The sequence below is a fragment of the Salvelinus namaycush genome, unplaced genomic scaffold (assembly GCF_016432855.1).
Source record: "Salvelinus namaycush isolate Seneca unplaced genomic scaffold, SaNama_1.0 Scaffold28, whole genome shotgun sequence".
In the NCBI taxonomy this organism is placed as follows: Eukaryota; Metazoa; Chordata; class Actinopteri; order Salmoniformes; family Salmonidae; genus Salvelinus; species Salvelinus namaycush.
In genome coordinates, this window is record NW_024059674.1 from 473,908 (window position 1) to 488,685 (window position 14,778).

At 42.6% G+C, this 14,778-nt stretch overlaps 2 protein-coding genes across 2 annotated transcripts in view; both read right to left on the bottom strand.

The window, feature by feature from the left end:
• Positions 1–10,973: 10,973 nt before the first annotated feature.
• Positions 10,974–12,416, bottom strand: LOC120039564. The gene is made up of 2 exons (XM_038984979.1): positions 11,490–12,416; positions 10,974–11,456 (listed from the first exon to the last, which is right to left on the bottom strand). Exons 1-2 carry the CDS (start codon positions 11,960–11,962, stop codon positions 11,027–11,029), a joined length of 903 nt encoding a protein of 300 aa, XP_038840907.1. The 5' UTR covers positions 11,963–12,416; the 3' UTR covers positions 10,974–11,026.
• Positions 12,417–13,403: 987 nt separating this feature from the next.
• The window catches only part of LOC120039567 (zinc finger protein 850-like), a 54,688-nt gene continuing 53,313 nt past the window's right edge, over positions 13,404–14,778 (bottom strand). Inside the window, exon 11 of the mRNA XM_038984985.1 lies at positions 13,404–14,599. Coding sequence (XP_038840913.1) covers positions 13,698–14,599 — 902 coding nt within the window. The 3' untranslated portion in view covers positions 13,404–13,697. The remainder of the gene's footprint in view (positions 14,600–14,778) is intronic.

Sequence of the window (14,778 nt, forward strand, 5' to 3'; positions counted from 1 at the left end):
GTTATCAAGGTTAGAGGGGGCAAAGGAGGGGTTCCTGGCAACAGGGAGCATGAATGACATTGGTCTAAGCTCAAAGTGGGTTTTAATTTGCTTCCAGAATCGGACTGTGCTATGTATAATAGGATTGTTACGATAAAGTGACCTCTCCAGATTGACAGGCGACAAAATCACAGCACCAATAGAGAAGGGGTGACACTCCTCCCGCTCCATACTAAGCCAGCTGGGTGACGGACGTGCGTCATCCAGCAAAAACGTAACAGCGCGGAGGTTAGCTGCCCAGTAATAAAATATAAAATTTGGGAGACAATCCTCCTTCCATTTTGGATTTGCAGAGGTGTTTTTTACCTATCCTGTGTGTTTTATAATCCCAGATGAAAGGATTGATAATTGAGTCCAGTTGTTTATGAACGGATTTAGGTATGAATACTGGGATGTTCTGGTATAGGTAGAGCAGTTGTGGGAGGAAGACCATTTTAATGGCATTAATTCTTCCGAGCAGAGAGGGAGAGGAGAGTGGGAGAGTTCTACAAAATTGTATGTTTGTCTTGAGTTTTTGCATCAGAGAGGGGAAATTCTCTATAAATAGTAAGGAGTATTGTTTGGTAACTACAATTCCTAGATAGGTAAATTTTTCTGAAGATAACTTAACTGGAAGATGTTCTAGCCAGGAGGTGTTTTGTAACCGTATGGGCATTAATTCACTCTTGTTCCAATTTATTCTGTATCCCGAGAAGGTACCAAACAAATTAATCACATCAAGAATAGCTGGAATACTAGCTTGGGGTTCTGTTACATAGAGGAGAATGTCATCTGCGTATAGGGAAATCTTATTTAGAGTATCTTTAGTATTATAGCCGTGTATTGCTGCATCAGATCTAATCGCCTGAGCGAGAGGTTCAATGATTAGGGCGAAGAGCATAGGCGACAGCGCACAACCCTGCCTTGTCCCTCTGTAAAGGTTAAATCGGGGCGACAATGATTGGTTAGTGAGTATTCTCACACAGGGGTTCCTATATAAAAGCTGGATCCAATTTATGAACCCATCTCCAATATTAAATTTCTGTAGGACTTTGAATAGATATCTCCCATACTAACCTGATCATTGGAGGGGACCTTAACTGTGTGCTAGACCAATATTTGGACAGATCCTCTACCCGGCAAACTCCCACCTCCTATTCAAGTGAATTCTACATAAAGAATTCTAACTTATTTGATATATGGAGGATCACTAACCCTACGGGTAGGGAATACTCCTTTTACTCTCATGTTCACAATGTTTATACTCGAATTGACTACTTTTATGGTTGATGCTAAACTACTCCCCTATACCTGTAATGTGAGGTATCATGATATTATAATCTCGGACCACAGTCCACTCACCTTCTCCCTGAGGGTGACATCGTACCAAACGAGAGGGTCTGGAGGTTGAATCCTCAGCTCCTCACAGAACCAACATTCTGTGAACTTCTTAAAGACCAAATTACATTTTTCTTTGATACCAACGACAACACAGAGACTTCCCCAGCATTATTGTGGGAAACACTTAAGGCTTATTTGAGAGGCTGTATCATCTCCTATCAGACTGCCAGGAGTAGGCAAAACAGGGGAAAATTGGTAGAACTGGAGGGACAAATTCACTTACTGGATAGGGAGAATGCTAGACATCCATCTATGGAGAAACCTAAAAAAATTACCTCTTTAAAATTTGAATATAATCAGATTCTCTCAGCTAAAATTGCTAAATCTTTTCTCTACGCCAAGCAAAAATATTTTGAGTTTGGTGACGAACCACACAAATTACTCGCCAGACAACTTCGAAAAAATGTGAGTGACCGAATGATTCACAAAGTTAAATCTGCATCTGGGGAATTACTCTCTTCCCCCAAAGACATCAATGACAGATTCCGTCAGTTTTATGAGACTCTATATACATCTAAAGCAGATCCTAACCCCTTAATTATGCAAAACTTTTTGGAGGACTGTAATCTTCCTGCCCTGAACCAGGAAGATTCTAACTTCCTGAATAAGGAAATATCTCTTGAAGAAATTCGAGAAACAATTAAATCTCTAAAGAGTGGCAAGACCCCGGGCCCAGATGGATACCCTGGTGAATTCTATAAAACATTCAGCAACATGCTCTCTCCCTACCTGCACAAAATGTTGGTTCAGGCCAAGGAGGATGGAGCTCTCCCATCTACTTTTTTACCCTTCTTATACATAAGAAGGGTAAAGATCCGGAAGAGGTAGGGTCATACAGACCAATATCCCTCCTTAATACAGACCAAAAGATTTTAGCAAAAACCCTGGCTAACAGGCTTAGCACTTTAATTGGCAAATTGGTCCATTCGGACCAGACCGGCTTTATCCCGAACAGAAACTCATTCTTCAATCTCAGGCGCCTCTTCAACATTATGTATTCTCAGAGGTTACCAAACGTGGACCTTGCCGTTATATCTCTTGACGCCGAGAAGGCTTTTGACCAAGTTGAGTGGTCCTATCTGGAATCAGGGCAAGGACTCTTTTGAAAAAAGAGGGGTTATCAATGTTTGGCCCATAGATATTTAGTAGAGTTACAGAAGTAGAGTGGATCTCTCCTATTACGATCACATAACGACCCTCTTTATCCACAATAGTGGTTTTATGTAGAAAGGGAATTCCTTTCCGTACCAGAATCGCTGTGCCTCTCGTTTTGGCAGAGAAGTTAGAGTGATACACTTGCCCCACCCACCTACATTTAAGTCTGCTATGAGAATTATTTTTCAGATGGGTTTCTTGCAAAAATATAATATCAGACGAGAGTGCTTTCAAGTGGGCTAGGACCTTGCCTCTCTTAATTGGTTCGTTTAAACCCTTGACATTCCAGGAAGTGAATGTGAGCCCCGCCCCCCTCTCATTTGTAGTTCCTATGGTGGCCCCCCCGATCAACCCACCTTTAACAGGCATACACAAATAGGAGAGAAAAAAATAGAAAAATAAAAATAATAAACACATTGTCTGGCCGATGCCAAAAAAGCACGGCGCGACCTCGAACAAGAGGTAAAACAAAAATAAAATCCCAACTATACGTTCACTTCTCACTATCCTAGAACTTCTACTAACATATGAACTGAGGAGGCTCCCGCGAATAAAGTGTTCAATTAGCATCTAATAAACCTAAAGAGAATAAGTTGCAACTTAAACATATTGCGCACTTAAGCGTCATCTTGGGTCAATCCCTGAGATAAGCAAGATATAGCATCACAAGATTATATTGCTAAGCAATCCCGGTCTAAACATGAACCATCAGCAACCGACATAGACAGCAGTACATTTACATATTGTGGGTTAGATCGGAAACAAGAATTTTTCTAAATTAAACGTACCCCCCAATCAGAAAATAAATAAATAAAACGGTTATATATATATATATATATACACACATATACATACATACATACATACACACATACATACACACACACACATATACACATATACACACACCCGCAACAAATACATATAAAAGTATATATTTTAAAAAATATATACATATACACACACACCCATACATATATACATATGCATATATACACATACATACACAAACATTCATGCCCCAGAATAATAATCTACACTAATTTAAAATATACACATACATAATAGTAAAATGCTAAGAGAAAATAATTATAAAGTACAAATACTAATTATATGTACGCACACCTACACAGACACTACAGAGGGCTGGTGGGGATCTAATCAGGAGAGCGGCCCTCGGCTAAAACAAAGGCAGAACGGCACAAAACATCAACTTGCTATCCAGGTGTCTGCCCCTTCCCAACCATCACCCCCAGTCCCCTGCAAGCAATAAATAAATGGTATTGTAACAACAATAAATGTAAGAATTGAAAAATAAATAACGAAACAAAACAAAAAATGGGGGAATATAAGTATATTCATCCGAAAGTGTCAATGATCAAACCTGGAAGGCATCCCAAATAGGCATCGCTCTGAACACAGCCAGAATGAAAGTGACTTTAACTGAGAGCTCTGACCGCCCTCCACAGCATCTTACATGTTCGGTAGCCCTTGTTGAGACCGTTCAATACGGTTTCACCCGTTATGGTATAGTATGGATTCGATTCCATGAGCAGACCCTAACACACAATGACAAGGCACTCTAACCTGTACGGGGGATTGGCGTATGTTCCCGGATAAACTTCTCTGCGTCCAAAACCGAGGAGAGCCAAATCTTCTCACCAGAAGGAGGGGTAATTCTGAGTCTTGCAGGGAAGAGCAAGGCTGGGCGAAGATGGAGTTTGTAGAGTTTGGTCATGACATCTCTGTAGCCGCCGCGGTGCTTTGCCACATCGGGCGCATAATCATCATAGACACGGAAGGGGTGCCCTTTATGTAACAGGTTGCCCCTCATTCGGGCCTCGCGCAGGATAAGATCCTTGGTCTTGAAACTGTGACAACAGATGATTACTGGGCGAGGACGTTGGCCCGGTCCAGGCACTGGGACAAGGGCGCGATGTGGTCCAGCTGGGGGTCCGAAGCCAAAACATCCAATCCCATTGCATCCTTCAATAGCTTGGCGAAGAAGTCGGTGGGGCGAGAGCCCGCCTCTAACCCCTCTGCCAGACCAACAACGCGAAGGTTATTACGTCTGGAACGGCCCTCCAGGTCGACCACTTTCACAGAAAGCCTCTGCACCCTATCCTGCAGTGACGAGCATAGCTTCTCTAACTCGTCGATTCTACCAGCGTTGAATTCAGAAGCTTTCTCAAGGTCCACAATACTCTGGCCCTGCGAAGCGACCGTTCGAATGGTGCTCTCGATTTTGGTGTCCAGTTCAGCAATAGTAACCTTAAGATCCTCAGCTAAAGCAACACGTAGTTCTCCCAAAGCCCGGGTAAGTTCTATAAGTGTCACGTTGTTGCCTGTGCCTTCCGCCATGTCTGTCTCGTTGTTTGGTGTGGAGTAGGCCTCCGATGTGGATTTATTGTCCTTTGGTCGCTTATTACTCGGCATTTTTACACAGAAAGTTACAATGTTGTATTAGAAAGAAACGTTTGTTGTAAAAAGTATCATAAAGTAGGTTAAGTTAGATTATTTCGCAAAAAAGTTGCAGGAGCCTCTCACACACCGCCGTTCACTCCAACATGCTAGCTCCGCCCCCTACAAATTGTATTTGAACAGTGGTAGGAATGAGAGCCATAAGGGCACTTTCCCTTTAAGATCAGAGTGAGAAGTTACAATGTGTATTTGAACAGTGGTAGGAATGAGAGCCATAAGGGCACTTTCCCTTTAAGATCAGAGTGAGACGTTACAGTGTATATTTGAACAGTGGTAGGAATGAGAGCCATATAAGGGCACAGCCACTGCTTGTTCCTCTTCCTCTCCCTACAGTGCAGTGGAGCAGCATCTGTTCTATTTCAGATGCTGTCAACATTATGACATTGTCATGCATTTTGGAATAGAATGCCCTTTTAAAAGAGTCCCCAGAAATGACCTTCTCACAGTCGTTCTACAAAAATGCCCCCCCCCCCCCTGCTACCTTTGCCACCGCTGCTGAAAAGAATTCTGGGGGAAACACTGTATGAAACAGAACTATATAATCCCATTGCTATTACTAATTCAGTAACTATGGTAATATTTACCAGTATTATCCACGTCCCAGTCTTCCTCCTCTTTGACTACAATGTTAAATCTGGGTATTTCACTGTAGTTGTCGATGTCTCTATGGTTAGAGTCAGGAACCAGTGACTCTGGAGGGTTGGGTTCAGTGGAGGAGCAGGAGAGAGGGGGGTTGGACGGGTCCGCAGAATCCTAAAACAAAGAATGACTTGTTATAAAATAGTGACATTCATCATCAGCTACAACTTGTGTGTATCGGAGTTCCAAAACGTGTACGCACCGCAGTGTTCTAGAACGTTTGCTTTAATACTTTTGGAATTGCGTCCCATTGTGTTGAAATTGTGGGAAGGCGTGCGATCGGGCTGTGTCCCCCGCTGTGCGCCAGAGCTGCGTAACTGTGTCACAATGGGATGTCGCGCCTCAGCGTCTTTGGACTACGATTTACGCTTAAAGGCGTCCGCAAACATAGGTTCGGTTTCCTCCGAGGAGAAATCGGCGAAGCGAATGTCTGTATTCACAAACTCCAGAAAGACATTTGTTTGAAAAACTAGAGAAAGGCAATATTACTGTTGTTTGTCCCTCTTGAGCCACTGTAGCAACTACATAGCCAGAAACACTTCCTCAAAATAGTCAGAATTCATCTAAGATAAATCAAGAAATCTGTCATTAATAATTTAGACGTCTTTACCGAGAAGGTCTTAGTCGCAGAATCTAAGTAAGATACTCGGTGCAGTATTTCTAAAGTGGAAAAATGTGCATGAAAACTAGTCGTCTCTCGTAGAATGACAACAAAAACTGAATTGAAGAATCCCGTTCCCGTTCCTACAAGGAGAAAGAACAAGGAGCCAGGAGGCAGAAATGTGCAGTGGAGTAAAGTACTTAAGTAAAAAATACTTTAAAGTACTACATACGTTTATTTTGTATCTGTACTTTACTATTAATATTTTTCAAAACTTTTACTTTTACTCCACTACATTCCTAAAGAAAATCATGTACTTTTTACTCCATACATTTTCCCTAACGCCCAAAAGTACTTGTTACATTTTGAATGCTTAGCAGGACAGGAAAATGGTCCAATTCATCCCTGGTCATCCCTACTGCCTCTGATCTGGTGGAGTCACTAAACAGAGAACATCCCTGGTCATCCCTACTGTCTCTGATCTGGTGGAGTCACTAAACAGAGAACATCCCTGGTCATCCCTACTGTCTCTGATCTGGTGGAGTCACTAAACAGAGAAGATCCCTGGTCATCACCTACTGCCACTGATCTGGTGGAGTCACTAAACAGAGAACATCGCTGGTCATCCCTACTGCCTCTGATCTGGTGGACTCACTAAACAGAGAACATCCCTGGTCATCCCTACTGTCTCTGATCTGGTGGAGTCACTAAACAGAGAACATCCCTGGTCATCCCTACTGCCACTGATCTGGTGGAGTCACTAAACAGAGAACATCCCTGGTCATCCCTACTGCCACTGATCTGGTGGACTCACTAAACAGAGAACATCGCTGGTCATCCCTACTGCCTCTGATCTGGAGGACTCACTAAACAGAGAACATCCCTGGTCATCCCTACTGTCTCTGATCTGGTGGAGTCACTAAACAGAGAACATCCCTGGTCATCCCTACTGCCACTGATCTGGTGGACTCACTAAACAGAGAACATCCCTGGTCATCCCTACTGTCTCTGATCTGGTGGAGTCACTAAACACATGCTTCATTTGTAAATGATGTCTGAATGTTGGAGTGTGCCCCTGGCTATCCGTACATTAGTATACATAAGTATATTTTTGAAATTACAGTTAGTTTTGATACTTAAGTATATTTAAAACCAAATACTTTCTGGGTGACTTTCACTTTCACGAGTCATTTTCTATTAAGGTATCTTTACTTTTACTCAACTATGACAATTGGTTACTTTTTGCAACACTGTAAATGTGAAGCATCCGGTTGGCGTTGCCACACTACCAAATATGGTGATGAGAGGAAACCCAGTGGCCGGCTGTGGAAGATGGAGTGAGATGGATTTTGGCCGACATTCTGAAAAATGTTCTCATCGATTAAACATTTGATCTCCGTTCAGTATTCTGTTTCCAAAAATAGAATCTGTAACAGAGTGGACTGCGTTTTGTAGACTTTACCCTTTGCCAAAGTTTCCATGGCGTTGTTTAGAAGGACGTATTGAGCACCCGCGCACTTAAGAGTAGACGTTACCTAACGCAAATATGCAAATAAATGCTAGGATCTCACTAGCGTTTGGCTCTGCCCACTTCCTTGCTTGTTCTGCAAACTATGATACATTTCCTCCCATCGGAAACGACAGGCTCTGGTCTATACTGGGTTAGTTATACAAAAGATTTGGTAACACTGTTGACCAATCACCGACGAAGGGGCGTAGACTTCAGCTACCACATTTCAGCCTCAAGAAAATAAAAAATGTGCTCGAACGTCACAAATGTTCGTCATAATACATGTGCGCTGTTTCGACTGGAAAGCATGCGACGGGCTCTAGGCAACGCCATCCAGACTGGTTTAGCATTAACCACCTAACATTAGCTACAGTCATTCCATAGAGGACGCACCATTGTATATGTTCTATTATGGCGTTTCTGAGAGCATGCGCAGCGCCATTGAGGCTCTCTCCATTTTGAAGTAGTCTTCTACTACTTCTATGAGTTGGTAAACAAACTGAAAGGGTGCATACTGCCACCTGGAGTGTGTTATTTGAACAGATATAAAGCCAAGGTTGGCAATTGACTGTCACCTGCAGCGTTGGAACGTTTGCTCACACATATAATTAATTGGCTGATCCTTCCTGATAACCTGGATGGAATTATGAGATCCTTCCGTAACCCACAGGAAGTCCCACCCAGTTGATTACTTCAAAATGGTGAACGTCCTCAATGGTGCTAGTCCTCCATCTATCTCTATGAGTCTTTCTCACCTCATCCATCATGAATTCTTCTATAGCTTCCTAGGAATTATGTAGTTAGCGCACTGAACTATAGCAGGTATTCTGAAATCACCGTCATCATTCCACTGACCGTTCACCACGAGTCCACATTAGCTATTTAGCTAATTGCTTTCTATGCAGAACTGTTTGAAAACTAGCTAAGTCAGCGAGTCAGTAAGCTAGGCTTTAGCTAACAAGCTAACTTACTTTCCTAGACCCGATAACAAAAGGATATGGAATTGTGGTTTGGTAACATCGTTGGTTCCACGTTTACAGTCCGTGTTTGGCAATATCAAAATCTACTTTAAACCGTATCAAATAATATCGGACACATTTTCACACACTTGCAAAATAACCCAGCTAGCTAACTATCAACGTTAGTATGATTCTTCTTCCGGGTTAGATTCCTCAGACGATCCGCGTTAGCGCCACCATCTGTTCTGGAGTTCAAACAAATGGGACTTTGTCTACAGTACAGTAGTGTACATACAGCACAGTATGATATAAACAGGGTTGGATAAGTTACTTTCTAAATGTAATCTGTTACCGATCCAAAATTGTACTCAGTAGGATTACCCAAACTCAGTAATGTTATCTGATTACTTCCCCTTAAGAGGCATAGATGGGTTGGTTGTTTAGTAACAAAACCAAACACATGCGCAACTATGGGGAAAACAGAGTTGGCTGATGTTGGTTCACATGCTAGTCAGAACGAGGAAGACATTTACGACTTGCTGATTCGTTGAATACAGCAGGTGTATAACTACAAGTTAGCAAGTCGAACATTTCATAGTTTCGACTTGTACTTAGCATTAAACTGTTGACAACATGTATAATATATTTAATCTCCAAATGTTTATTGAAAACAAATATATCGTTATGGTTGTTGGTTAGCTTGCTAGTGAATTTTTGCCATATTAGCATAAACATGACATCAGTCAAAAAACCTCAAAACAAGACATTAATACAACGAGCTACGATTCCCCACATGGCAACTTATTCATTTATTTTACTCCTTTTTCTCCTCTATTTCGTGATTTCCAATTGGTAGTTACAGTCTTGTCCCATCGCTGCAACTCCCGTACGGACTCGGGAGAGGCCAAGGTCGAGAGCCGTGCGTCCTTCAAAACAAGACCCCGCCAAGCCGCACTGCTACTTGAAACACTGCTCGCTTAACCCGGAAGCCACCCGCACCAACGTGTCTGAGGAAACACCGTCCAACTGGCGACCATGTGAGTGTGCATTGCGCCCGGCTCGCCATAGGAGTCACTAGAGAGCGATGGGACAAGGACATCCCAGCCGACCAAAGCCTCTCCTAACACGGACGACGCTGGGCCAATTCTGCGCCGCCTCATGGGTCTCCTGGTCGCAGCTGGCTGATACACAGCCCGGGATCGAACCCAGATCTGTAGTTACACTTCTAGCATTGCGATGCAGTGCCTTAGACCGCTGCACCACACAGGAGGTCCCCATGGCAACCTCTTGTCACTGAGGGGGTTTGTTTATCTGGCCCGGGTTACACCGGTGGGAGGAGTTTGAACCAGGTGAAAAGTGATTGCATTAGTTTTGTAAGCGGGCTGCCTCCCCGGCATGAGCCAGGTGCTCTGGCTGACATGAAGTTGCCTCCAAACAAAAGTACCATAATAGAGTAACAATTTTATCAGTGATTACTGATTAAAACAGACACTCTTCACTTATTGAGCTCAGCAGTTTCAAAGTTTAAATAAAATAAAAATGGAGATTGGTTTTTGAAATCATTGCAACGATTTATTTAATCATGACAACTACTGTGCACAGGTACTGTTGTATCAGGTGGTGACATTCCACACAGACACCGAGACCCGTCTGCGAGAACTTCAGATAAAACATTTAAAGTGCTTATGAATGAGAAACAATTGAACAGAGTAATATGACATACAATAAAAAATAAAAGTTACTCCAATAGTATATTTAGTGTAAAACAGACAAGCGTCTCAACTCAACGGATGGTCATAAAAAAGGCGTTGATCACAAATCTTAATCGTAAAATAACACTTTCTTGGGTTTTCACCCGCTCCCAGAAGCTGAACGTAAAGGACTAATGCACCTCTCTGTGTGGACTCCCACTGACGATGGCATAACAGCCTGAACCTTGGTTTTTTGGTCCTCCTCAGTCTAAACTAAGAAAAGAGCATACAAATCATTTTGAAAATCTATTATTTTTTTGTTGGGCGGACCCTCTACAAATGAATCTCTCAAGGCAAACAGAGCCCAGCATCCATCTTTCATAACTGTGGTGGGGATCGGAGAAGAGGAACATACATAAACAACGGAACCCCCTGTATAAAGCCCCGCTATTGTTATTTTACTGCTGCTCTTTAAATATTTGTTATTTTAACATTTTTTTTTATTTTTATAGGTATTTTCTTAACTTCATTGTTGATTAAGGGCTTGTCAGTAAGCATTTCACTGTAAGATCTACACCCGTTGTATTCGGCGCGTGTGACTAATACAATTTGATTTGATGCTAGCGAGCACATGAATTCCCACTACTTTTAACAGTCGAGACAAAAGTAGTGAGATTAACCACAGAGATAATATACCTGTCTGTTTTCCCGGATATAGATTAAGCCAAGTCCAATGGCCGTCTGTATGAAGATTAAGCCTAGTCCAATGGCTGTCTGTATAAAGCAGATATAGATTAAGCCTAGTCCAATGGCCGTCTGTATAAAGCAGATATAGATTAAGCCTAGTCCAATGGTCGTCTGTATGAAGATTAAGCCTAGTCCAATGGCCGTCTGTACAAAGCAGATATAGATTAAGCCTAGTCCAATGGCCGTCTGTACAAAGCAGATATAGATTAAGCCTAGTCCAATGGCCGTCTGTATAAAGCAGATATAGATTAAGCCTAGTCCAATGGCCGTCTGTATGAAGATTAAGCCTAGTCCAATGGCCGTCTGTATAAAGCAGATATAGATTAAGCCTAGTCCAATGGCCGTCTGTATAAAGCAGATATAGATTAAGCCTAGTCCAATGGCCGTCTGTATAAAGCAGATATAGATTAAGCCTAGTCCAATGGCCGTCTGTATAAAGCAGATATAGATTAAGCCTAGTCCAATGGCCGTCTGTATAAAGCAGATATAGATTAAGCCTAGCCCAATTTGTAAGTCGCTCTGGATAAGAGCGTCTGCTAAATGACTTAAATGTAAATGTAAATGTAGTCCAATGGCCGTCTGTATAAAGCAGATATAGATTAAGCCTAGTCCAATGGCCGTCTGTATAAAGCAGATATAGATTAAGCCTAGTCCAATGGCCGTCTGTATAAAGCAGATATAGATTAAGCCTAGTCCAATGGCCGTCTGTATGAAGCAGATATAGATTAAGCCTAGTCCAAAGGCCGTCTGGATGAAGCATCTTAAAGTAGGAGTGCTGATTGATGGTCAGCTTCACCTTTTTAGATCCCAATAAGGTTACATGGACCTGATCCTAGATCAGCACTCCTACTCCGAGACACGTGATACATAGACCCATGGAGCAACAAACACTTTCTCTATTGAACATGCTATTTAAATGCAGAACTAGTCTGAAATCCGTGTCCGGGAAAGTGGCCTTAAATGTTGTACGCAACGTAGCAGTGGTTAAAGACAGAATCTGCAGTTCAAACTAGAGGTCGGCCGGGTTAATTAGGGCCCGATTTTCAAGTTTTCATAACAAATCGATAATCAGCATTTTTGAACGCCGATTATGGCCCGATTACATTAAATTCCATGAGGAAACTGCGTGGCAGGCTGACCACCTGTTACGCGGGTGCAGCAAGGAGCTAGCTAGCATTAAACTTCTCTTATAAAAAACAAGCAATCTTCACATAATCACTAGTTAACTACACATGGTTGATGATATTACTAGGTTAACTAGCTTGTCCTGCATTGCATATAATCGATGCGGTGCCTGTTAATTTATCATCGAATCACAGCCTACCTCGCCAAACGGGTGATGATTTAACAAAAGCACAACCATTGCACGAATGTACCTAACCATAAACATCAATGCCTTTCTTAAAATCAATACACAGAAGTATATATTTTTAAACCTGCATATTTAGTTAAAATAAATTAATGTTAGCAGGCAATATTAACTAGGGAAATTGTGTCACTTCTCTTGCGTTCATTGCACGCAGAGTAAGGGTATATGCAACAGTTTGGGCCGCCTGGCTCGTTGCGAACTAATTTGTCTGAATTTTGCATAATTATGACATAACATTGAAGGTTGTGCAATGTAACAGCAATATTTAGACTTATGGATGCCACCAGTTCGATAAAATACGGAACGGTTCTGTATTTCACTGAAAGAATAAACGCTTTGTTTTTTAAATGATAGTTTCCGGATTTGACCATATTAATGACCTGAGGCTCGTATTTCTGTGTTTATTATATTATAATTAAGTCTGATTTGATATTTGATAGAGCAGTCTGAATGAGCGGTGGTAGGCAGCATCAGGCTCGTAAGCATTCATTCAAACTTTACTGCGTTTTCCAGCAGCTCTTAGCACAGCGCTGTTTATGACTTCAAGCCTATCAACTCCTGAGATTAGCCTGGCAATACTAAAGTGCCTATTAGAACATCCAATAGTCAAAGGTATATGAAATACAAATGGTAGAGAGAGAAATAGCCGACACGTCATAATTCCTATAATAACTACAACCTAAAACTTCTTAACTGGGAATATTGAAGAACTGGGAATACTGAACCACCAGCTTTCATATGTTCTCATGTTCTGAGCAAGGAACTTAAACGTTAGCTTTCTTACATGGCACATATTGCACTTTTACTTTCTTCTCCAACACTGTGTTTTTGCATTATTTAAACCAAATTGATGATGTTTCATTATTTATTTGAGACTAAATAGATTTTATTGATGTATTATATTAAGTTAAAATAAGTGTTCATTCAGCATTGTTGTAATTGACATTATTACAAATATTACCACACTCATATATATATATATATATATATATATATGTATATATAAAAATTGTCCGATTAATCGGTATCGGCTTGTTTTGGTCCTCCAATAATCTTATCAGCGTTGAAAAATCATAAATCGGTCGACCTCTAGTTCAAACAACAACAGAAATGGAAGATTTCCCATTTAAAGGTGCCAGTACTGCCAGTGAGGTCTCTCCAGATCACTCTCAACTCTAGGTAGGCCTAGAGGCATGGGTCTCTCCACTCTGGGTAGAGGCATGGGTCTCTCTACTCTAGGAGCTGGCCTGGGCCTTCCCGTCCTGGGTGATTGGTTTGGTACGTCCATGTTGTCCGCCGCGCTGGACGACTGCTTAGGCCTGCCTAGCTGGCGGGTCGGTCCGATGGGCTTGGGAGCGTGGGTCCTCTGGTGCTGCCGGAGCCCCTGTAGATAGTAGAAACTCTTCCCACACTCCTCACACTGATGGGGCTTCTCTCCCGTGTGGACTCTGAGGTGAACCTTGAGGTCAAATTCTCTGAAGTAACTCTTCCCACAGACGGAGCAGAGGTGGCTCTTCTGTCCGGTGTGCATACGGAAGTGACACGTAAGTTGGGACTGTTGCTTGAATCTCTTTCCGCACTCGGGGCAGAGGTGGGGTCTCTCTCCCCGGTGAGCGCTCTCGTGCTTCTTCAGCCCTTCTTCTGTGATGAAGCCCTTCCCACACTCAGCGCATTGGTAAGGCCTCTCCCCGGTGTGCATTCGCATGTGGATCTTAACGTAGTAATTACTGCGGAACCTCTTGCCACAGTCAGGGCAGGGGAAAGGCTTCTTGTTGAGGTGAGCCAGCCGGTGTTCCTCTAACTGTGTCTTCTCAGAGAACTCCTCCCCGCACAGCGAGCAGAAGAAAGAGGACTTCTCTCCGCTGTCCTGAGACGTCGTGTGTTTCTGTACTGACGATAGATCTGGACAGTTGAAGTTCTCCTGAGCTGCTGCTGCTGCGGCGACGGTGTGATTCTCTCGGTGGTGTTCTGGACCTCTTGATGTAGAGGGACCCGACCCACCAGCAGACAACAAACTGGGGTTCCCATCTGCAGGGAAGATAAAAGGTCGACATTTAGGTTGTGGCCCCAAAACGGACCCCTATATCAGGGCTCTCCAACCCTGTTCCTGGAGAGATACCCTCCTGTAGGTTTTAAATCCAACCCTGTTCCTGGAGAGATACCCTCCTGTAGGTTTTAAATCCAACCCTGTTCCTGGAGAGATACCC